This window comes from Malania oleifera, chromosome 1 (genome assembly GCF_029873635.1).
Source record: "Malania oleifera isolate guangnan ecotype guangnan chromosome 1, ASM2987363v1, whole genome shotgun sequence".
Lineage (NCBI taxonomy): Eukaryota > Viridiplantae > Streptophyta > Magnoliopsida > Santalales > Ximeniaceae > Malania > Malania oleifera.
In genome coordinates this window covers 128,527,902-128,554,332 of record NC_080417.1, presented here as the reverse complement: position 1 = coordinate 128,554,332, position 26,431 = coordinate 128,527,902, and the positions used below count along the sequence as shown (strand labels likewise).

General features: G+C 35.9%; 1 protein-coding gene across 2 annotated transcripts in view; it reads right to left on the bottom strand.

Moving 5' to 3' along the window:
* Positions 1-3,496: 3,496 nt before the first annotated feature.
* Positions 3,497-26,431, bottom strand: part of LOC131151239 (anaphase-promoting complex subunit 6) — a 40,386-nt gene continuing 17,451 nt past the window's right edge. For both annotated transcript variants that reach the window (XM_058102495.1, XM_058102501.1), the window contains exons 9-16: positions 21,420-21,494; positions 13,734-13,859; positions 13,065-13,134; positions 8,974-9,056; positions 8,173-8,286; positions 6,261-6,360; positions 4,202-4,237; positions 3,497-3,855 (exon numbers count right to left, since the gene is read on the bottom strand). In XM_058102495.1, coding sequence (XP_057958478.1) covers positions 3,712-3,855; positions 4,202-4,237; positions 6,261-6,360; positions 8,173-8,286; positions 8,974-9,056; positions 13,065-13,134; positions 13,734-13,859; positions 21,420-21,494 — 748 coding nt within the window. In that variant the 3' untranslated portion in view covers positions 3,497-3,711. The remainder of the gene's footprint in view (positions 3,856-4,201; positions 4,238-6,260; positions 6,361-8,172; positions 8,287-8,973; positions 9,057-13,064; positions 13,135-13,733; positions 13,860-21,419; positions 21,495-26,431) is intronic.

Genomic DNA, 26,431 nt, shown 5'->3' with positions numbered 1-26,431 from the left:
CTCAGATATTATAGTATTATCAGATTTTACAAAATAGTAGTATTATTATGAAAAGTGATTTCTTACAGTTTGACATGTTAAATCATTTAGTTAAAGGTTTTATAATATATTATGTAGTATCAGCATTTTCAGTTTTTATTATTTGTACTATTCTTAACTCGGATTAATTTTTACAGATCTACATCTCAGTAGCCACACACTAGTAATAGCATGTTTCGTCTTACTGACCTTTGGCTCATCCCAGTGTTGACTTATTTTTCAAGTGAGCCAGTTGGGCGAGCGGAGCAGGCTCGCATATAGGGGAGCTATTAGTCTGCCCTTTTTGAGGGTGAGTGTTTTTGGGGTTCAATTTTGTTAGCCCTGGTATTAGTGAAAGTAGTTCTTGAGAGTACAGTGAAATATGTAATTTGTGGAATATTTAGACACTCTGGCATTGTATATGTATAAGGTTGTGTTTCATGTTACTTGCTTTCCGCTATGTAGGAAATTGTTTTAATTTAAAATAGTAGAGGAGAATTTTATTTTTAATAGGAGGACGTTACATAAAGTGCCAGCGTGGATCCCTCTAAGCGTTTAAGGCGCTAGCATGGATCTCTCCCTTCATTAATAGATTAGAACTAATTGCTCCTGCCAAAGGATTTGACTTGGGTATTGATTGCTGGGTTTTGACTTCCTTTTATAAGCTGATGATATATTTAGGACATATCAGTACAGGATCTTAGTAGGGTCATGTCCAAGTTGAATTTCTGGTACTTTGTAACCTTTGTGGATGATTATTCAAGAATGACTTGGTTATATTTAATAAAAGATCGTTATGAGTTATTTCATATATTTTGTGCCTTTTGTTCTAAAATAAAGACTCAATTTGGTTTGCCAATTCTAATACTTTGAAGTGATAATGCTAAAGAGTTTTTCAGTACACAATTCACTACCTATATGACTCAGTTTGGTATTGTTTATTAATCATCCTATGCCTGCACTCCTTAACAAAATGGGGCTAGAGAGCAAAAAAATAGACATCTTCTTGAAATCCCTCACACTTTACTTTATCAAATGCATGTACCTAAAGTGTTTTGGAGTGATATTGTACTTATTGCTTGTTATATGATCAACATAATGTCATCCTCTGTTCTTAGTGCTAAAATTCCCTACTCCATTCTCTTTCCTAATTCACCTTCATTTTCTCTTCCACATATATTTGGGTGTATGTCCTCGTGTTACTTGTATATACAAAAGGAATATCGTTGTTATAGTCCTGAGCTACACCGCTTCTTTGTTTCTATCGATGTTACCTTTTTTGAGTCTACGCCTTACTACACCTAGTCATTGAGCACTTCTAAGCTTAATGAGTGTCTTCCTTAGCCTAATCTTCCAGATTCTACATTGTTGTCCTTGCCCAACCAACCATCTGAGTCTCCATGTAGTTCGAGTCCTCCTTATCGCCTTGTTCATCCTAATTTGCAAGTGTATTCATGACGGTGGCTCTGGGGAAGAGAATCTCCTCTAGCTTCTACTACCACGCCTTTGGTTTCCCTATCTGATAATCATACTACCCATGATGTTGATGCTCTTATTTCTACTCGAAAAAATAAATGCACATGTACTCACACCCCATTTCCAACTATGTTTCTTATGACTCCTTATCACCCTCCTATTATTGTTTTGTCACTGCTCTGTCATCTACTACCCTTCCTAAATCTGTTTCGGAAGTCTTGGCCCATTCAAGGTGGAGGGATGCTATGGTTGAAGATATGAATGTTTTATATCACAAAGGTGCTTAGGACTTGGCACCTTTTCCTCCTGACAAGTCTATGGTTGGTTGTCGCTGGGTTTACACTGTGAAAGTTAACCCTGGTGGTTTTATGGATCGTCTAAAGGCTCGTCTTGTTGCTAAGGCATATACTTAGGTGTATGATCTGGATTATTTTTATACTTTTTCTCTGATTGCCAAACTTACATCAATACATCTATTCATCTCCTTTGCTACTACTTGTCATTGGCCTTTGCATCAATTAGATGTAAAAAGTGTCTTCCTGCATGGTGACCTTGAGGAGGAGGTCTATATGGAGCAATCATCTAGGTTTGTTGCTTAAGGGGAGTCAGGCCTAGCGTGCTGGCTCAAAAGGGCTTTATTTGGTTTAAAACGGTCTCCCAAAGCATGGTTCGATTGTTTCAGTGATGTAGCCTTTGAGTCTGGTCTTCAACTGTGTGTTATGGATCATTTCATGTTTTATTCATGTCGATGATATTGTTATTACATTGATTATGATAAAGGTAGTCAGAAACTCAAACCTTTTCTACGGACTAAGTTTTAGACCAAAGATTTGGGACCATTGAAATACTTCTCGGGTATAGAAGTATCAATCTCGTATCGAAATTGTTGTGTCACAAAGGAAGTATGTTCTTAATCTGTTAGATGAAACTAGCTTGTTGGGATCTAAACTGGTTGATACACCTATGGATCCTAACAGCAAGTTAATGTCGAATATGGGTAATTTGCTACCTAATCCTCGATAACACTGGAAACTTGTTGGAAAGTTGTATTATCTTACAATTACTCGATCAGATATATCTTTTACAACAAGTGTTGCGAGTCCATTTCTAGATTCTTTGAGGACAAATCATTAGGACGCAGTAATTCACATCTTGAGATATCTCAAAGATGTACCTCAAAAAAGTCTTTTATATTGTGATCAGAGTCACGCTTATATCCATAGATATATAGAGGCAGGTTGGATTAGATCGCCTTTCGATAGGAGATCCATCACCAGATACTATATCTTGGTTGGCAGTAATTTAGTTTTTTGGAAAAGTAAGAAACAAACGGTGATAGCAAAGTGAAGTGTTGAATTTGAATACTAAGCTATGGTTCACACTACCTGTGAACTCGTCTAGTTGAAGAACATTTTAGAAGAATTGGGTTTTTTGCATTCTCGGCCGACAAAGTTGATATGCAATAATCAAATTGCTTTTCATATTACTTCCAACCCAACCTTTCATGAACATACAAAACATATTGAAGTTGATTGTCACTTTGTTGGGGAGAAACTAGTGCAAAAGATGATTACAACTGCTATGTGAAGTCAAATATGCAGTTTGCTTATCTATTTACCAGAGCATTGGGCATTGCTCGTGTTAGATTCATTTATAACAAGCTAGGCGCTAAAAAAATTTATGCTCTAGCTTGAGGAATGTTAGATGTTATGTATGTCTTTTAATATTATTATTGTGTATTAGTAGGTTAATTAGTGAAAATTAATAAGGATATTATTGTCATTAGAATATTACAAATAGAGGGTCAAGTTAGTTCATTCATTTTTAATCAAATTTGGTCATAGAGCGGTGAATAACCCTAGAGTAGCACAAGAGTAGACAACCAGTTGCATCTAGCATCAAATCCACGGCTATATGTAGTTCAATACAAATATGAGATCATCCTTAATATTTTGAAACCGACCAGTTTAATAGCATGACCAAAACTATTTAATACTACTCGTAACCAGCATCAAATCAAAATTTGAACAAGCAGAAGGTCACAAAGAAATGGTCAAATTCAAAATATTACCGTAAATGCCTTAATTAGATAAAAACAGCATGCTATGAATACATGATGAGTAAATATTGTCTACTAACTTATCTACTTTGGCACAACAATTAAATTTGGCAAATACTGCCTTTTTTTCTAAATTACAACATGACTGGATTATGATGTTACACTGAAGACAAAACATGCACCTCCTTTCGATGAGATTCAGTGTTGAGCTCAGGAGACTCAGGACCACATCGAGCTTCATCTACAAGAGCCAGCGTCAACATTTCCGTGCAAAACTGATCTTCTGGCTTCAGCCATAGTGCCTGATTGAAGTAAATTTTAAGTCATCAAATTAAGTGAATCACAATCAAAATAGTTGTTCATCAACGCAAGAGTTGCCAGATTTAAATTGTTCCTTCACCTTGTTGGATAAAAAAAAAATGCTAACAGAGGTAGCTTTTGTGAATTAAATCCCATGACCTGGTTTGGTGTATTATCAATATTTTCATTATAAGAAAAATGCAACAAATTCCAACCTATGATACAATGCTCAGGATCACATTGGTAAGCAAAGTGAAATTATTATTATTTTTTTTTTTTACGGGGTCCACCCACAAGGAAATAGCATTAGCAGAGAGAGCGAGAGAGATTCAACCCATGCTAACTTGCCTTGTGGTAGTATGTAATTGCTGCAGTAAAGTTATCCTGCATGGAGAACAGAAGAAACCCGAACCATTAAGAAGGTAAAAGTGTTATCCTTGTGATGAACAAACAAGCTAACAATGTAATATTAAAAAATAAGCCCATGGGAAATCCAAAATTTAACATCAAAACATAAGATGTCAATATCACCGTCATATCTATAAAAAAATGCACAGTTCCATCAATAAGTGTGTGTAATATACTAATTCACTCTACGCATGAAACAAGATTGCTTTTGTTATCTAAACATAAATAAAAAGAAATAAAGAGTAAAACAGATCCTTTATCTTGTTTTAATGTTAGGTGGATAGTTTTCTTTTACTTTTGTATATCCTTGATCATAATATTAATAATTGTGTAGTTTCTAAAGTCAACTTCTGCACATGTAAAACCTTGGACTTGCATCCATACCTTCCCCATCTGCATTAAGACTTTAGCATCATGACTAGTTAATGGGATTTTTATAGAAATTGTGAACAAATATCCTCTAATGTAGGATGCTTGACTAAAGGGTTTGGATTAAATCAATCTTCCTTGGTTACCGCTTAGATGTCTCCAGCATATATACTAGGGAAATTCTATATTCTTAGAGTGATTGCATAGCCTCTAATGGAGAGATATTTGATTTCATAAATAACATGATGTCAGGCAAAGAGTAGAGGGCTTTTTGATGATATGATAAAATTTTAAATGACATCATCAGTTTATGACATCCGTATTGATATAGGGAAAAAAGTGAGAACATTTTTAGGTTTATCTTCTTCAACAGTAGAATATGCAACACTTCACAATTTTTGATACTTTTAAAACACACATGAATAGATATGCATTTTTTGTTTATAAGACGCCTTAACAAATTTATTCTTAAATAATTTTGTAACTGTTGCTACATGTGTTAATTTGTAGATAATTTTGGAATGGCCAAATTAGCTGGCAGTTTATGCCTCAAATTTAAACAAATATCTTGTTTGTGATTTGTTTACTACTGTGCATTGTACAAATATGCCTAGTCTGTTTACTATGCTTTGGTTATTTTACTCATACAACTATAATTTGATCTTGATAGCAGCGACTACGTGAGAAGCGCTACAACAACTTGTTACTATGGACAGGAAGATCCTTCCAAATTTTCATGAAGCTAGACAAATTTGCTACGGTCAAATAAATCTGGACAACAACCTATTACACAATATGTGTTAAGAGTGGAAAACCAAAATGTCAATGGGATGAAAAACAGTGCACCACTTGCTAGCAACAAGAGGAATCAAGGCAGTTGGTACATTGTAGTTCATCTACCATCAGAAAAAGAAATTCAAGATTCAAAAATATCGAACCTCCAGCAAAATAGAGTGTACTTGAAACCAACAAATTTTTATTCAAATTTTGCTATTTATGTGGTGCATGTAAAAATTTTCTTCCTCTACTATTGTTTAAGAAATCATTTTTTATTATATGTTTTGTTTCATGAATCTTTATGGAAAGAACATTGCAATCCATAATAACGATTAAATTATTGAGTGTTTGGGAGTATGGATTTTGAGGTTTGCATTTAGACAATTTTATACTAAGCTTTGACCAAATCCAAGGTCCAAATTCAACGCTTCTAAACACAGAGTAGAGTAGACATCACAACATAATGTGATGATAAATAATCCTAACCATTTATGTCAAATTTTCTAAACCAAACATGAAAGTAAATGGTGGAACAAATTTATGATATGACTGGAAAAATAAATAATTGTTTGAATAATTACATTGACTAAATTACATGCAAATTTGCAGGAATATGGTCTTTCATATTAATTCAACAGAATCAAAGAAATACAAAAACCAGGAGACAGCAAAAACAAAGCAACTTCACCATTTAAACATTCTGCAATTTCCAAATCATGACAGCTTGCACTAACAATTCTTGCACACAGCATTAAAGAGAATTGCAGCAGCCACAAATTACATTGGCACATAAGCATGAATTGCATTTCTGCACACGCAAGTTTAAACAAAGAAAAAAGAGTTCTTACAATACCTGCAAATGGTAAGTGTATGCAAGACCTGCATAGGTGCTCAAACTTTTGGTTGATAATGCAAGAGCTTTTTCATAATATGAGATTGCCTCATGGTACCTCCTGATAAATTATAAAGTAGCGCTATCGTGTAAGAAAATAATACAGCTTTCCACTCAGGTTCTAAAAAAATAGTGTATCTAAGATGGCTCCATATTTCCAACATATTTCAGCAAAAAGTTTCAACATCACAGTTGATACAGCAAAAAGAGATGGCTTCAATGGGGGCAAAATCTCAAGGTGCCATTGACAGTGAAAACATTTCAAGTTTTTAATTGCTACACAGCAACTTGAGTTCATCAGAAATTACATATTCATATAAGCAATAAACTAGTCAAGATATTGTCCATAATGGAAAGGCACTTCTTAGATCTTACATACCATGCACTTACTCCCCATGGTTCCCAGTACCCCTGAATCCTTGATACAGCATGCCCTTTTTTATTCCTCACCTAGAAAATCAAGGATCTGCTTATTTCCCCAATACTTCTGCTCAAGGACATGTGCAATCATCCAACAAGTTCAAACAAACTCAAAACCACAATAAGATTAAGAATGAAAACTCACACAGCCAATGACACCCCAGTAGGGTTTAGTTTGGCACCCTTGTGGCTTTTTAAAAGGATATTTCAATAAGGAGTTGGTGGAAAGGAGCTTATTGATAATGTTTTAAAAATGTCCCTCCACCCCCTCCGGGGGGTCAAAAAGGAGCTGCTGAAAAGAAAAAAACTTTCTTTGAATGTTTGGTAAAAAAGTTGTAAGGTGCCTAAAATTATTTAAAATGACAACTGGATATATATTTTTAGGAAATATAATTGATGCATTCATTTTTTTTTTAATATTTGAAAAAAATAAGGATAACAATGGAATAGAATAATTTGATGGAGATGCTTTTAGCTTTTAAAAGCTTCAAATTGCTAAATTTTAAAAGCTCCCCAAAAAAGTTAAAAGCTGGCTTCTAAAAGTTGGAAGAGTTGTTTACCAACACGTTAGACCCAACTTTTACTTTTAAAAAAGATAATTTGAGGCAAAAACGGGAGGGCAAACTCATCCCAAGCATGTGCAGATTACTAACAGCATGCCAACACTGCCACCACGTCACCTCTAGAAGCTACCACACAAACACCTCACCATAAATTTGAACACCACCATTGTTACCATGAAGATATACCGTATGGCCCACAAGCCAACCCCAACATTAGTATAACCCACAATCTATCTACATGGGAAACCCATGCTTGCCCAGCTATACAGCCACCTTCAACCATCATCACCAACTTTTTGTCGTAAGAAAACCCACAAAAAATTGTGAAAACACCTAGAATGTGCCACATTCTTCAATAAAAATCACAAATTCCTCATGTAAAATGTCATGGATATCTGAGAATGTAATACTTTCTTCCCAAATTCAAATCTTACATACATAGATATATATATATATATATATGGACATGCAACAGTACATGCACACATAGACACATGACTCAGAGCAAGGCTACCAAGGAACAACAGAAGTCTCAGCAATACACCTTACTAGACTCCCCCTGCCAATCTACCTTAAGTCAGAAAGCCAGTTCAAAACAAAGAACACTAAATTAGACAAATTGACATAAAAGTTCACCCCAAAAGACAACCAAAATGGCAGTTAAACTGCATGAGCACATGGCTTTAAAGAACTTAAATTGAGGTTAATTATGTTCATAATGCAAAAGTACTCTTTTTGTTCCATTGACAATGAAGGAATTATAAGAAAGAATTTATTAGGCAATAAACAAAGAAGAAACGCGCATGATCTAAATTCAAATTTCAAACCTGAGTAACCTTAACATTAATGCACATGATCTAAATTCCTATTTCAAAAACCGAGTAACTTACTTTAACTTTCTTAATGCATGAGCAAGATTAACCACAGTTGGTTCCCACATTTCACTTAACGATGAAGGAATATGAGCCAAAGTTTTCTCAAACCACCACACAGCTCTTTTATACCTGAAAATGTTCAGAAAAGGCAGAAACAAAAGTAAAAAAAAAAATGAAAAGTAGGATTTTAAAAGTACTTATAACGTGTTACATTAACAAATTATATATTTAGCAGACAATACTGACATTACTTGATGCTTAGCAAATAATACAAACACCTTAGACATTTCCACCCTTAATTTTTTTTTAAATTTTCCCTTAGCATCTGAGTGACATCTGATTCGTGGGAGTATAGCTCAAGTAGAGCCAAAGGAGATCCTTTCAAAAAGGAATTTTAACTTTTTTTTAGCCAGCAGAGTGATTGTTATTTTTACAACACTAGTGTTCTATTTGTGAGAGTACTTCATTGTTGGGGACATTTACATACACATATAGGGTTTATAAGGATCATACGGTTTGAAACTGGTCACCATATTCTTTCACCATACTTCTTACAATGATTTCTTCTTACATAAATCAGGACTATATAAAGATATTTAGTAATGCCAAGATCATGTGTCCTCAACAGATTCTTATAAAAACATTCACCCTACATTCAGGAGCTTGGATTTGAGACCTTAGATTCAGATTTGTGTCGGAGTTTCATCCAAATCCACCAAGGCCCAAAATCCATGCTCCGAAACACTACCCTAGAGAAAATCATGACAAAATGCAATACATCAACAATGACATATTTCAAGAAGCAAATCTCCTTACTCCTTCATATGATAAGCAACAACTCCAAGTTCATTATACACAAGCGGGTCTGAAGGACAAACTGTTTTTGCCTGCATAAAAAACTGAAACCAATAGGCTCGTCAGAGTTTGATATTTTAATAACTAAAGCCACTTCAGCAAACAGAAGCAAAACTAACTAAACAAAGAAAAGGCCTCTGGTGTTGAATCCACAATTCATTGTATTGTTACGAGATGAATGCATAACTGCCAACAGTATTTGCAAAACAGATTTAACAAAAAAAAAACCGCAAACCCACACATACAGTTCAATGAAATTATTAATGGCATTTACTACTACTAAAAAAAATAATGACATCCATCAAAATTACAGGTCATTGTTTTCCAAACAGTTTTTTTTGGCCTACCACATAAAATAAATTTGTAGTCATTTAGAAAATGAAGGGAAAATACAGATATGATAGCACAGAAGGCACAATAGTAAGCCTCTCAAAAGTAATAATTTTATGCATAGACACAAAAGGTACAGTATAGTAGGCCTCCCAAAAGAAATTATTATGTGCATGCACAGCAACAACACTAGTGACATGCAGGTGTGTATCCGAGCACACCACATGTGAAATTTTAATAAGGGCAATGGCCCAAAGACAAACTTGTGTAACTCAAGGACACCAGTCCAAGGATGGCCGCTGGAGTCAACCTAGAATAGTTGCTCAAATGCACCATTGCACTCTGCCTAAAAACATATTTGCCTGTCTAGGTTGGGAGCAGCACCCAAAGAACTTAATCTTGGAGAGCACCAATTTTTTGAGCAAAATGATAAAAATATCATTAGTCCAGAGATCCTAAGAAAAAGCATCTTAAAAACACCCAAAAAAAAAAATTATATATATTATCATGTACATAACAAACTATCAATACCGAAAATTACCAGAATTAAAAAAACCCTATTCCCAAAAAACAAAGGGCTGTGATCCATTTCTCCTTCAATACTTGGAATTATAATCCTCTGCCATCAAAGGCTCTTATTCATCTCTCCAAATAAGGAAAAAAAAAGGCATGTGGGATGAAGTTCAAAGCCTTTTCCAGCACTTTCTTTCCAAAAAAGACACTGCTCATACTGACTAAGAGCAGACCCACTTGATTCCATTACGCAACACATCAATTCTTAAAGATCCCTCATAAGAGGCCAAAGATGACTAATGGATTTTGCTTTCTTCCTATATAAATATGGATAAACCAATGACCAACCTTGCCCTTTGGACAAATGCTTTTGGAATATCTAGAAGCTTTGATTTGGATGCCAAATTTGAAGCCTGCAAAGATGAGTGTGTGAAAACCCAACTTCAAAAGACCCTGGATCAGACTTGCTAACATTCAAGTATTTAACATGACAATGACAATATGTCCATGTTTGACAATGATTATAGTATCATACCACCTCATTCCTACATAGACCCTTCACACAAGGAAACACTCTCAATAGATGGGTAACTAGGACAAATAGTCTTTAAAAATAATTGCCAAAACCTTTTTAATGCTTTACTAAGTACAGAATTAGCTATTGGGTAAATAATTAAAAAAAAAAACAAAAACAAAAAAAACAAAAAACCAAATCAAAATGAAGAACTATGGTGTTTCCCATTGGACTGCACACATTCTTTAACCCATTCAACTCGATCTGAGGACCAAGCCCTCTCTCCTTCAATTAAAAGCAGCATCAATTTAAAAACTTATACTTGACTTTGTTACTATAACTTTTTGGAAATAAGTTTACATTTTTAGGTTGTACATCCTTAATTTTCAGATACAATGCTTTAGTTACTAAATAAAATGTATAAAATTGCACTTTTTAAAAATCTCGATGGATTCACAATATTATCATTTTCATAGGTCTCTAAACGATAGGGAGGTGGAGGAATTCTTATTCTTTGCTGATGTTGTTGGATGGAAGTGGAGGAGTTCTCTTCTCCTTTATATTCAGTCACATTGCTTTAATAACTATTTAAAATACATAAAATTGTACCTTTTTTAAATCTTGATGGGTTTAATATTTTCATTTTCATAGGTCTCTAAATGATAGCGAGGAGGAATTCTCCTTTGCCAATGTTGTTGGACAGGAGAGAGGAATTCTTCTTCTTTTGCATTGCTCTTTCTCTCAGAGGATTTGAAAAAGTTATTTGGTTCATTTGAAGAGGATTGGGTTTGCCCCAGGATGGTGGAAGATTTGTTGACTATTTATTTACAGGTTTGGGAAAGGGTGGAGATGGTTTGTTTTCATGGAGTGGTAAGTTTTTTAACAGTTCCATGGGAAATTCGATTGGAATGGAAATGCGCGTATTATACAGGGAAGAATGTCATCTTTCTTTGTTACAGGAAAGGATTCCCTATTTGGCCTTGACTCATTGTTCTTTGTTACAGGAAAGTATTCCTTATTTGGCTTTGACTTGGTCTTTTGCAACTGCATGTTTTAAAGGGTGTCTTTTCTGCATTTGCAGGAGGACTGTAAGGTGGGTGTTATTTTGATTGTAGTTTCTTCTTCTTCTTCTACTTCTTCTTCGAAGGTGGGTGCTATTTTGATTGTAGTTTCTTCTCCTTATTTGGCTTTGACTTGGTCTTTTGCACCTGCATGTTTTAAAGGGGTGTCTTTTCTGGATTTGCAGCAGGTTTGGAAGGTGGGTGCTTCTCCTTATTTGGCTTTGACTTGGTCTTTTGCAACTGCATGTTTTAAAGGGGTGTCATAAAATACATAATAAATTAATGATGAAAATGTAATTTCGTCATTTAACCTTCAATTAAAAACTTTTTGGTCATGTTTTCTGGATTTGCAGCAGGATTGTTCTCCTTATTTGGCTTTGACTTAATCTTTTGCAATTGCATGTTTTAAAGGGGTGTCACAAAATACATAATAAATTAATGATGAAAATGTAATTTTGTCATTTAATCTTCAATTAAAAACTTTTCTGGTCATGTTTTCTGGATTTGCAGCAGGATTGTTCTCCTTATTTGGCTTTGACTTAGTCTTTTACAACTGCATGTTTTAAAGGGGCGTCTTTTCTGGATTTGCAGCAGGATTGGAAGGTGGGTGTTATTTTGATTGTAGTTTCTTCTTTTCTTTCTCATTGGAGAATGTCTTATTTCTCCTTTTTGTACATTCTTTCTTCTCTATTGAAATATCCTCCTTCTTTACTACATTTAAAAAAAAAAAAAAAACATAAATTTTATTACCTTCAACTCTTCATCGGTAACAAACTTCACAACATTCACTCCATACCACTACTAAGAAGTCCAAACCAGTTTTCCCCGTCTTTAAATCCATCAAACAGAACACAAAGTAGTTGCTGAATAACGTGTAACAATGGTCTTAAATTTCCACGAAATCGTGGAATCTCCCCTTTCCATCACCCCCAAAAACAAAATGGCAGTCAATTTCCATCTTACAAAATTTCCCTCAAATTTCAATGAATCATCTGAAATTTATTGAAATCTCGAAACTTAGAAAAACTTTTTAAAATTTTAACTATTGAATGGAATTTCTTTGGAATTCAAATGTAAGATTTAAATGTAAAGTGAATTTTCTCTCTAAATTTCTCTTTTAAGACAGTTCACTTAGTTTAAAATTATGGGAAAAAATTAACTTAGATATTAGCAACAATACTTTACTTAACCATTTATGTATAAATTATCGTTATTTTTATGTAAAATAATATTAAACAGAATTATGTTCTTCATTTATTATAACTGAATATATTTGCACAAATATGTTTAATAAGAATACTATATTACAGCTACTGCACCTCGTACACAAAACAACTGTCATTGATGTGTTTAATTAATAATATATCAGTTCTAACTTCTAAACCTTGCATTATTATGTCTATTAACCATTTCCAAAGTTCCATAAAAGAGGTCCATGCTTACAACTAATTTCCATCATTTTTAGAAATTGAAATCGAAATTGACATCAAAATCAAAATTTCCATCAAAATTTCTCCACACAGAAGCTTCAAAATTTTAGTCGAATTCAAATTTAAGACCTTGCATGTAACATACATGAGATCATAGATCTAATCTAACTCAAAATAAAATAACTGAAGGAATCCTGTGATCACCTGCTCAGCAAGCTTAAAGCTATGGGTTCGCATGGATTCCATTCCAATGTACAGAGTCGGTAAATGACACCTGGAATAAGAGAATATCAAGATTCAACCTGTAAAAAGACAACTCATAAGTGATAAGAGGAGTTCAACTAGGGATAATAGTAGAACAGCAAAATATTATGTTAAAAATGCCAAAAAAAATTATATATTTTAATTATTAGAATTTAAGAGTTGTTCAGCATGAAGAACTATGACTTCAAATATCACACAATTTCAAACCAAGTGAACTGTCTTAAAAGTGTAGAAAAAATTGGGGGGTAAAGCATCAGTTTTGCAAGTGCGTCATATTTTCTTAATAGAAAAAAACACCTGAAGTAAATAAAGTCAGCACGATGCATGAGTACATCTCATCTGCAATAAGTTATAAAGAAAACCTGAGCTCCCCCATCTCTCAGGAAGCAAAATGTGTAACACCACCACGATAAATATCGAATCAACATAATTTACTTTTGGAACCCAGAAAACCCCACAGAAATTTGGAAAGTGCCAAATGAATGAAGGCAAGAGGACACCGAATACATGAACATTCTCTATTCACTAGTTATAGCAAATTGAGAAATAACATATGATAAATGCAATGCTTGCATTAAAATAAGTCCAACAGAAAAACAATTGAGATACCCAGGAAACAAACGAGCAGCAGTGCGGTAAGATAACATTGCTTGATCACCCTCTTCTTTAGCAGCATAAGCATTTCCAAATCCTATCCAAGCAGGTGGAAATGTTCCATCTAAATTTGTAGCCTTGCTGTCAAATAAAATTATGGCCAATAAGAAACTAATCCTAAGATAGATTCAGAGAATATCAATCTTAATCTACAACTCTACAAACTAAATGTCTAATACTAATTACAACCTGTTTCGGTGTTGCACTCCTTCTAAGGACAAAGTACGTACAACCAATCTTAGTAACAAAGCAATAAAACAGGTAAAATTTTCCACTGACTGAAAAACTAAAATGCAGTGGGCAAAACTTCTTGCCATTAAACAAACTCTTAACACGCATGCATGATTGAAGTGAAATAAGCACATGCACATGCATCACATGTGAGCAATTCGAGTTAACAATTAAAACAGCATGCAAGATACAGACTGAAATAACAATTTAAGTCAACAAGCTCATTGCATAAAAACCAAGCACAGACCAATTCCTCAAAGAGTCAAAGTGAAGTTCCAAACCAGATCCCTATTTACATCTATAATAGCTTTGCCCCACTAATGATGTAAGAAGGCTGATATGTTAAGATGTCATGGAAAAATAACATGCAAATCAGAAAATAAAAATGCTTTAGTTTTATATAGTACCCAAGCATGAGGAAGGGAAGGGTTTTTCTAAGTTACCAGAAACATGGATCATTTTTGTTTTAGTAATGGAACTAGAATGTAGAATGCCACTTACACTTTTTTTATCGGCAAAGAAAATTTATTAGAAAAAAATTGAGCATCAAGAAGTTGCTAATCAAGTATAAAGAAAATTAAAAAAACAAAACACCAATCACTGAAGTATATCGAGAAATCCAGAATTACAGAGAAGTCCCTCCTTATTATACTACAATTACCTCATGGAGCCAGATTTAATGATAAAACATTCTGGGACCCCATCATCAAGAAGCTCGAGAAAAGGCTAACAAGATGGAAAAGGAGCTTTTTGACAAAAGGAAGGAGACTCACTCTTATCAAAAGCACCTTGACAAACCTTCCTGTTTACTTCATGTATCTCCTCCCACTCCTGATTTCTGCTGCCAAAAGATTAGAAGAAATTCAAAAGAAATTCCTTTGGAGGAAGTTGGGGACAGAATTCAAATTCTACCTGGTCAAATGGGGCATAGTGAAACAACCAACCAGTTCAGGAGGCTTGGGTTTAAAGTCTCTTCACATCTTCAATAAAGCCCTTCTTGGAAAATGGTTTAAAAGATTCGTGGCTAAGACGGATCACCTTTGGCGGAAAATTGCTGCAATGAAATATGGGCTTGAGCACAACAGGTGGATCTCCCGATCTGTAGAACCGTAGAAGACCACATGGCGTAGGGATGTGGAAATACATTAGGAAAGGCTGTAAATAATCTTTTCACCTTTATTAGATTTCAGGAGGGGGATGGAGACAACATTTATTTTTGGCATGATGCGTGGAGTTATCTAGAGGCTCACAGTGTCTCATTTTTAGCCATTTACGACATAGCTTGTGATAAAGATGCTTGCATTAGTCAGCGCCTTCAAGAATCAATTTAGGGCTCTTTTTTTTTTTTGGAATATCCCCTTTCATATAAATCTGGATGATTAGGAACTTCACCAGCTCATTGATTTCTATAGTCATCTTCACAAGATCCGGCCTCAAAACACTCATGACCTTCCTGTTTGGTCCTTGGACAAGAAAGGGATCTTCACTGTCACATCCTTTTGCAAGAAACCTTTTATCCAGGAGTCAATCAACATTCACTCCCCTTGGTCTCATTATGGAAGACAGCTGCCCCAAATAAGGTCGCATTTTCTACCTGGGAATTAGCTCATGGTAAGGTCTTGATCCTGGACAACTTACAATTGGGTTCTCCATTGCCAACAGATGCGTCCTTTGCATGGCTAAGGCTCAATAAGTAAACCATATCCTTCTCCATTGCCCCTAGACTAGAAAGCTTTCGAATGTGGTTTTGAATCTTATTGGGCAATAGTGGATTACCAATAGATCTATTGGAGGAGAGCTCTAGGCCTGGAGAGGGATTCGAGCAACCAAGGAAAAAAGGAAGGCTTTGTCTCTCGTTCCTCTTGCAATTTTTTGGTGTACATGGAAAGCGAGGAACAAAAGAGTTTACAAAAATTCAATCTCGACGCTTCAGTTCACCAAAGGGCAATGGTTTAATGCGGCTACTAGTTGGAATAATGGACTTGTAGCAATGAGCTTAATGTAATTTTTTATTTTTGTGACACCCTACAAGGTGGTTGATTTCTTGTATTTCACTTTGGCATCTCCATGATGCCCTTCTAGTATATACTTTTTTACTGATAAAAAAAAATAGAAATCTAATTATCCTTGACAGCCTGCAGAGATGAGGCTGTCTTATGGAAAGCCCCTTTCTTCCCAAGCCACCCAATAAATAGCAAGGAGAATAAAGAGCTCTTTTTTTTTTTTTAACTTATCGGAGCGGATCCCTTCCCAATCCCAAATCTCACGTTTAACTGAAGTTGCAATGACCTAATTATGATTAACCATGGAAATGGCCAACCCCCAGAAATTCCTAGTCTAGGGGCAATGAAGGAAGATGTGATCCAAAGATTCCAATTATTCAAGGCAGATGAAACACCTATTAACCATAAAGAAGCACTTCCTTTAGAGGTTGTCAAGAGTAAGGATCTTCCCCACAGCTGCCTTCCAGGTGGGGAAAAAAAACCTTTGAAGGGAATGTTGTTTTCCAAATGGGCCTCCAGGGAAAAGAATTGATGCACTCCATAAGGCAGCTAAAGTGGTTATAATGAGATTTGATTATGAAAATTCCTTATTCAAGGACGATATGGGTTTATTGGAGTCCTGGCTCTATACATCATACAGGCTGCTGAAAAAATTAATACAGGTATCAATCTCCAAATCAAGAACAAACGACCACGGATTCAGCATTCCCAATGATGGCAAATGAGGGCATTTTTATTGCAAGCAAGTCTATAAATAGATGTGAACAAGGCACTAAGCTAGGAGCCACAACACCAGACGTCATGCCAAAAGAACACATCTGCCCCGTTTCCAACATTGAAATGAATGTGAGAAAAGTTCTCCCACTCTCTTCCGATTAATTCCAAACACTTGTACCAAAGCCATTGGTCGCTTCTCTAGAGGCCCAACTAGTGTGGTGAAGGCCATATTTAGTAGCAATAACTTCCTGCTAGAAATTCTTTTTCTCGTACATGAACTTCTAAAGCCACTTCCCTAAGAGTGCCTAGTTAAAAGTAAAAAGGGATCTAAGGCCAAGCCTTCCCTTATGCATGGGTTGTTTGACAAATCCCCACCTCACAAGATAATAATTTAATTCCTCTCATATGTTCCCCCAAAGGAACCTTCTTTGGATGTCCTCCAATCAATTGGCCTTTGCACTAGGGATGGGAAACAGACATATAAAATAAACTCAGAGATCAGGTAAGGTGCTTTTGATAAGAGTGAGTCTTGGAAAGGTAATTCCTTTTCCAACCAGCCAATTTCCCTTCAGATATTCCAATTATGGTATCCCAAACACCCTTTTCTTTGAACTTGGCTCCCAAAGGGAGGCCAATGTAAGAAATAGGAAAGCTTTCAAGGTTGCAACCTAGGATGCCTAAGAGGAGGGCACTATGATCACAAGGCCTTATAGGAATGATACCACTCTTCCCCAAGTTCACCTTCAGACTTGTGACTGCTTCAAACCCAAGAAGAATGCATCTAAGGTTGAGGATTTGTTCAAGATCGTCCTTGCAGAAGATAATAGTGTTGTCAACAAAAAGGAGATGGGAGACAACAAAATTATCATTGCTCCTTCCAATATTAAGCCCCCTTAAGTAGACTGCCTTTGTTTGCTTTGGATATCACATGACTTAAAACCTCCAGGCCCAAGATAAATAAGAGTGGGGGAGAGAGGATCTCCTTGCCTCAGACCATGCAGAGATTTGAAAAAATCCAGGGGGCAACCATTAATCAGCATAGAGAATGAAGGGGAAGAAACACAATGACTGATCCAATTGCACCAAATTTCTCCAAAACACATCCTTTTGATGATATAAAGCAGACAATTCCAGTTCACATGATCAAAGGCCCTTTCGGTATGCAATTTATAGATCATACCTCCTTTTCGTCCCTTTAAATAGGTATCCACAACCTTATTCGTGATGAGAGAAGCATCCACGATCTGTCTGCTGGTCACAAAGGCGTGCTGGTAGTTCTCGACCACTATTGATATTGCCATATTGAGCCTGGTTGCTAGAACTTTGGAGAGGAGTTTACACAGGCTACCAACCAGGCTGATAAGTCGAAAATGTTTAATGCTTAGAGACCCTGCTCTTTTAAGGGACAAGAGGCAAACAATGAATTGATGTTAGTCACAAATTTGCCTGATTGTGGAAATCCTTAAAGATTCCAACACTGTTTTATCTAAGGAAGTCCCAATTTTTTTTGGAAGAATGTCATGTTAAAACCTTCAGGTCCTGGGCCTTGTTTCCATTGCAGCTCTTACGAGCTAAAACAATTTACTCTTCCTCAACCAGTCTCTCAAGCAACTGGACCATGGAGGAATACAATTTTTTTGAAAGAGATACCTTAAAATTGGTCTCCAAGATTACTTCTCAGTATAAAAATTTATGTAACAACTGTAAATTCCCCTTTTAATATCTCCATCCTCCTCAAGGAACCCACCTTCCACTTCAACTTTTGACAGAAAATTGAATCTTCAATGAACACTAGCTGCACCATAGAAAAAAGCTTGTGTTCCTGTCTCTTGCCTTCAGCCAAAGGGCCCTAGATTTTTATCTGTGGGCTATCTCCTTTGAGTTAACGATCCAAGCAAGGGCTCTTTTGAGAGCAACTCTACTGATCCTATCTTCTGCATTAAGGCTTCCCCTAAGCTCCTGTTCATCATGCTCCTTTATTTCTTTTATGATCTCATTTTTCCTTAGGTTGATACTGCCAAAGATATCTTTATTCCACCACTTCAGCTTTTCTTTTACCAATTGATTTCAGTACAGCCACAAATCTGGCCTCTCCTTCAAACCACATGTTAATTCACCAACTCTGAACCAAATTGCCAAAACCTTTTGCATTTAAGCCACATGTTTTCAAATGGAAGGGGGTTGGCCCCCACCTAATTCCTCCTATGTCAAGTAAGATGGGAAAGTGATCCAAAATGGAGCAAGGGAGTGAGGATTGCGTCGCCTTCAGAAAGTGTTCCTCCCAATCAAAGGATATAAGGAATCTATCGATCCTTGAGTGAGATGGGGACTCTAAAGTTTAGACCACATGAAAGAGCCTCCAACAAGAGGGAGATCAATGAGGCTAAAATCACTCACAAAGTCACGAGACTCCTGCATGCTGGAATAGTCCAAGGATCTCCCACTCCTTTCGTGATGATAGAAAACACATTGACGCCCCCCCCCCCCCCCCAAAAAGAAAACCAAAGGGGCTTCCCATTTATTTATAATTTCCACGAGCTCGATCCAAAAGAGGTACCTGGAAGGGCCTTCGCGAAGACCCAGTGGAAGTCCACGAGAAGTTGTCATCCAAGTTCAGGCAAGAAACCGAGAAGGAACTAATGGAATGATCTAATAATTCCACTACCAAATCAGTCCACATGATGAGAATCCCTCTTCCTGTGCCTGCAGCTATTAATTCAATCCATCTACAGCTTTTTGCACCCCATAAGCTATTCACCAACCAGTGGTTTAGAGTTTCAACTTCAGCGTCCAGAAAGCAAATGGCATCCCCTCTCCAATCATTGAGAAGGGATCTAATAACTGCTCTTTCGTCCTTATCATTTAACCCCCTCATGTTCCAAGAGATTATTTTCCTCAACATAAGTTTGCAACAGTCCTGCTGCTACTAGCAACACCAATGTCGAACCTCTATCTGATTTATCATAGTTAACCAAATCCAAACTTTTCAGCACCCAATTCATGCCTGTCTTGCAGCTGCTGCCCTGCTTCTTCTTTTTTTGTCACCAACCAACCCTTCATCTCTTCTCTTTTTTTTTTTTTTTAATCAAATTCCTCAAAGAGACAAAGCTCTCACTAAATTCATTTCGCTGTGAACCCAGTCCAAAACCTTCAACTTAAAGTGGGGCTGCCAAAAATCCAAATTTGTCAGATCAGTCAAGGGAAAAGAGTGGCCAGAATCTGCAGCATTTGAAGGATCAGGTTCCCCAATAGGGATTAAATCCAGATTGATTGTCCACCTGACTCCCACGCAGCAAAGACTCCTTTGCTGATCTTCATCCAAAAAATAAATCGTGGCCAAAGGATGATCAAAACAAGGGATCAAGGCTCCAAAAAGAGGCTTGGGGGCCTTACCTCTTGATGGGCCAGAAGAAGAAGAGAAAGAGGAGAACATGTCAGGCTTGGAAGGAGGCTGTTGAGAGGAGATCCAGTTGGGAGGTAGCCCAAAACAAAAACCAGGAGGGCTTGGGGTAAATGGGCCTGCCTAAAGATAAGATCCCAAATCTCTGAAGCACATAAATTATTAAGGCTGAGGGGGATAAGTCACAGAAAGTTCAAGAACTGTTGACTGCAGGTTAACCTGAGATCCACGAACAGCACTCGCAAAGGAAAGTGTGCCTTCACTCATCTTCTCCAATGTCTGCAATTTGGAGATGGAGAAGCTCAAGCAGCCACCGCAATGAGGGAGGTGCAGGCAGCTGTCGTTGAAGGAGAAAAAGGGCTGACCTGAGATCCCAAGGAGGAAGCTCAATTGAAGCCTTCAACTTCTCAAAAACAGGTATGGAGAGAGCAGGGTTGGCGGTGGATATCCATCTGCCAACTCCGACAAGGCGAGAAAGAGCTTGAACCATCCTTTCGAGCCAAAACCCTTGGGAAGGCTACAGCCCTCCAACCACCGTCACTAGTCTCCATTAGGGCAAGAAATCTGCCAAATCTATTCTCGCAAGGTCAAGCAGAAGGGTCTTCTCTTTCACTCTGGTACATTTCCTCCAAGAAGAGGGAGCACATCCTCCCTAAAAGCAGTCCCAAAACTCGAACACCAGGATGAGCTATTCAACTTGCCCTTTCTCAAGAAGATTGACGTTCTTCTTCCTCTGCAATTCTCAGTAATCTGGAGGAGTTTGACCCTGTCCCCTTCGATCGTAAGGCCAAAGGACTTTCGCACAGCCCACTTTTTATGCCAGTTACCCATAAAATGGTACAATGAGGGTAGCCAACTTCAAAAAGCTTAGTAGGAACAAAATGATTCATTTAAAACAATATAAATTTTTTCATATTTTAAATGTTATTTTACACCATAAAGAATTCAACAATTTTCACATTGGGCCTGTTTTTTCAGTTGCTTTCAAGGAGTCCATTTTTAAAGTTATTTTACGTTTTCATTTTGTTAATTTTTTCTTTTTAATTTCGTTCTTTGGAGGTTACCTTTTCATCTGCTTTGTATCTCTTTTCTTTCTCAATAAATATAAATATTCTTTTTCAATACAAAGAAGAAAAAAGAAGTCAAAAGTAGACAACTAGACATAAATCCTTTCCTTCCAAGTTAAATTGCACGTGGTAGTCGCCTCGAACCCGTGAAACATTGAAATTTAAAAACAGATATACACAGCAATAGGGCTTAAAACGCTCCTCAGTACTGTATAATTATTACCTAAAATAACGGCGTGATTGGTCAAACTTATTGATGCAATAGTAGTAGCAACCAACAGCAAACCATGACAAAGCCCTGAAAATAAGAGTTGGGAAAAAAATACAGAGTTGAATGAGGAACAGCTTAATGTGCATCAAAGAACACTTATAAAAAGGTTCAAACAAAATTTCAAACATAGAAAGGTTATTGACACATTTCTCCACTCGGATTTTCTTTTGATTGATCTATCTATTTTGGCCATAACAATTCAAGGTGACATAGGACAGCAATGAAAGTAATACAAAAGAGAGAAGAATACAAGAGAAATAAGAGAAGAGGCAACAGAAAAAAGAGAAGAAAGAATAAATTATTACAACTGCAAGCTAACAATTCAATTACACAGACATTTATAATGAAAAAAAACCCTACATTGAACAGCAAAATTAGTAATTACATAATAACCTAAAAGATAACTAAAATACTTAAATTAGCCTAAAATAACTAAAATTCTAATATATATATATATATATATATATATATATATATATATACATATTTGCAAAATCAGACTCAAACACTTAATTTTTGGTCTATGGTTAGAGTATGCAGGCTTAAATTCTCCTAGGCGGTCTTCTGTCACAAGCTTTTGCATCTTTGCTTGTCCAGGTGCACAAAATATTTGAAGCTTCTTTTTTCCTTCAAAAGTAAGTGTCAACTAAGCCTTCAAGCTGAAAAATGTTTTTTCACATCCCTATTTTTGGCTCGTGACCGGCCGTAACTCCATCTAAAATCCAATGGAGTCACTAGGCCTAGGCAAAAATTTGTTTTGCTAAACCGTCATTTGAAAACCAATTGGAAACCAATTAAGAGTGAATATTTGTTGAAAACACAAGATACATATATTTTTCATAAAGCAACTAAAAATGTTTAACTATTAATGACAAGCTCTTTACATTGGGTTGTACTTTAGATATAGCATTTTTCACACTTTCTAGTCTATATATACATAACAGTCAACCAAATACATGCTTAGTATCCCTATCGTCTTCCTGCCAATCTATAATACACGTAAAAAATGGCAATCTTTTGGAGAACTTAATAAGTGAGGCTTTCCTTTAGTTCGAACCTAAAATTTATTAAGGAATAGGGTAAGCAACCACAACCTCAATATCCTTAATTCCTCCTCATTCAAATAAGGATCTCAACATTTCAACATGATTTTTTTATATGCATGCATAATCATAGGGTGCATGAATGCACTTTTTATTCTAAACAATATGCATGAATACACTTTTTCTTCTACGCAAGCTCTTTATCTAAAGTTAGCATCACAAAACATCCAAATAGCATGCATATACACATTTTTTTCAACATTGTAGCCCTCTCCCAAATTCCAGCTTGGCCAACCACCGCTTAATGCAGAAATACCCTCCAAAGTGGAGAGCAACAAAACTCCAGAGACCGCTAAATTGACAACAAGAAGTAAAATCCCCTTGTGCTTCAAGACCCCATAGTAACAACACAGAATGTGCTAAACTATTAGCAGGAGTAGAAACTGCGGCAGTTCAGAAATTGCAGCCTTCCAAATAGGACTTGGCCAATCCATGAGTATGTAATGAAGTTACAAAGGTTGTATCTATGAACCAACCTCCTTTAGAGAAATAGGTTTAGGGCCTTTCACCCAAGGAAGACAATCCCTTTTTGCTCAAATTCCACAATATCACAGCCACAACAACACATGGTGCCAGCTATTACACACAACAACAAGTCAACATATGCATACACAAACTTTTCCAAAGCAAGTAAAGCAATCATCCTTACGAGATGAATATCTGCCACATGTAAGTTTCCCAATTAAACAAGATATGCAGCTATGATATGCAAAGAAAACACATATGCAGTCATATCAAGTAATTAGAAAAAACAAGCATATATATCCCTTATTTGGTTTCAACTGTGCGCAAGTTTCTGCCCTTATTTCCTTTGACTAACCAAAATTCCTAGGTGAATAAGTGAAAATTAAGAACACCTACCTTGATTTTCAGCTTCTTCAACTTAGTTTAAGTTTCCCTCTGAATTCCTGTATTTTCTCCTAATTTTCTCTGTATTTCCCCGATTTTCTGCAGAGTTATCTCTCTCTCTCTCTCTCTCTAGAAATAAGGTCTACAGCAAGACTTTATGACACTCTTTTCTGTGTTGAGACTGCTTTGCAGATCTCTCTCTCTCTCTCTCTCTCTCTCTAGAACTAAGGTCTACAACAAGACTTTATGATACTCTAATCTGTGTTGAGGCTGCTCTGCAGAGCTGGAAAAGTCAAGACAGCAGCTACTTGCTGCCAGCTGCTTGCCAAGTTTCTCCTTCTAGGCTGAAAGATGGCAGGAATGCAGGAACTGGTGGCAACAAGGACCTGCATTGCTGCCATCTCTGCCCTAGATGTCGGCTGCTGGTTTGTAGTGCTGCCAAATGTCACACCTGGTTTCAGTGTGCCCCATCCTGTTTTTTTTCTCTCTTTGCCCCAACTCTTACGTTGTTCATGTTTTAGCATATCCCTCATAATTTCCTTTCATCTAAGCCGCTCGTACCACTAATAAGTCAAATAGAATTTCCCATATCAATTAACACAACTCAATTAATGGATAACACGGCTAGTATGAACTTGCCTAATACAAAAAAAAAAAAAAATGCAATCATGCTAATTTATCAAAGTAGTTTAAATTTACCGTAGACTAAAGGCTATGGTTATCACATTTTTAGCATAAGTAGCTTAATAATAAGAACTCTGCCTGTGATGCACTTAATGTCCTAATATTTTCACACACAACCGATCCCAAGCCCAGAGGAGGGTTGCATTAGTTAGCTAACAGCCAACGTAAAACTTGTCAAAGCACTATGATATGAATCCTTACCGATTATTCGTTGGGGCATCCCTTACGAGTGATGCATCGCACTTATACCAGTTGAGTCCGGGTGTAGCGAAAAGTGAGAAAGGGTGGGCTAGGTCACCACCTCGAAGCGACAAGCCATGTCAACAACTAACTATGGAGTCAAATATGTGAGGGTTCCCGCATCATTTTGGACATGGCCAAATAAAGAAGTTAATTCAGGAGACTAAGGTTAGATTAGCAACTTGGAATATAGGGACAGTTGCTGGTAAAAGCATAAAAATTGTGAACACAATGAACAGAAGAAAACTTAATCTAATATGTCTTCAAGAAACTAAGTGGGTGGGGAAGAAAGTTAGAGAAATTGAAAAATCAAGATTCAAACTTTAGTACACTATAAAAGAAAAACATAAGAATGAGATAGGGATAATTGTAGAAAAAAAATTAAAAGATAGCATCGTAGATGTTAAAAAAGTTGGGGATAGAATTATAAAAATTAAGATGGTCTTAGGGCAAAAAATAATAAATGTCATTAGTGCTTATGCTCCTCAAGTAGGCTTAGTAGAAAACCTTAAGAGACGATTTTGAGAAGATATGGATAACATTTTACAAGGGATATCAGGGACTGTGAAAATATTCATAGGAGCATATTTGAATGGACACGTTGGAAGGAATGATAAAAAATACAAAAGGATACATGGAGGATATGGATATGGATATGGAAACAAAAATGACTCTAGAGAGATTATCTTAGACTTCGTCATGTCATATGATTTTATTACAATGCATACTTGCTTTAAGAAGAGAGAATAACACTTAATAACCTTCAAAAGTGGACAACATAAAAGTTAAATAGATTTTTTTGAACTAGAAAGGTAGATCCTTTATCTTGTAAGGATTGTAGAGTTATCTCTGGTGAAATCTTAGTCACACAACATAGAGTTTTAGTATTAGACATATACATTAAAAAAATGGAAGAGAAAGGATATAATAAATTAGTGCAAGAGAACTAGGTGGTGGAATCAAAAGGGAGAAAACATAATAAAATTTAAAGATAAAATGATCAAAGACTGTGATTGGACTATAGAGGGTGGTGTGGACACACTCTTTGGAGTAGGATAGCTAGCTCTATTAAAAAATAGCCAAAGAGATTTTAGGTGAATCAAGAGGAAGATTCTCAAATAGCAAAAAATGTTGATGGTGGGATCAAGATGTCCAAAAAACTATAAAGATAAAACAAATTAGGTATGAAACATAGCAAAAATGTAGAAACATATAAAATTTTAAAAAATATAAAGAGGCGAGAAAAGATGCTAAAAAGATTGTTAGTGAAGCTAAACATAGATCATTTAATAATTTGTATGCTAGAATACATACAAAAGAAGAGAAAAGAGACATATTTAAACTTGCCAGAGCTCAAAAAAGAAAGAGTAAGGAATTATGTAAAATGTATAAAAAGTGAGGATGATATTGTCTTGGTTAAGGTAGAAGACACAAAAAAAAGATGGCGAAGTTACTTTAGTAAACTATTTAATGAAAACCAAGTAGAAGGCTTAAACTTAGAATTGAAAAATGAGGAGAAAGGCTAAAAATATGAGATTTATTCACAAAATTGGAATAACAAAGCTAAGTTTGCAATAAAAAAGATGAAAAATGGAAAAACTATAATATCCGATAACATCCCAATTGAAGTTTAGAAATGCCTCGGTAAAGACAAAATTATTAGGTTAACTAATTTATTTAACACAATTATAAAAACTAAAAAAGATGTCAGATGAATGGAGGAAGGGCACTTTGATACCTATATACAAAAATAAATGAGATATTCAAAATTGTAATAACTATTGAGGAATTAAACTTATGAGGCATATAATGAAATTATGGGAAAGGGTATAAAAACTAAAAAAGATGTCAGATGAATGGAGGAAGGGCACTTTGATACCTATATACAAAAATAAATGAGATATTCAAAATTGTAATAACTATTGAGGAATTAAACTTATGAGGCATATAATGAAATTATGGGAAAGGGTAGTTGGACAAAGATAAAGGTTAGAAACGAAGGTCTCGAAAAATCATTTTTTTTTTTATGCCTAAGAGATCTACTATAGAAGCTATATATCTTGTAAGAAGATTGATGGAAAAGTGTAG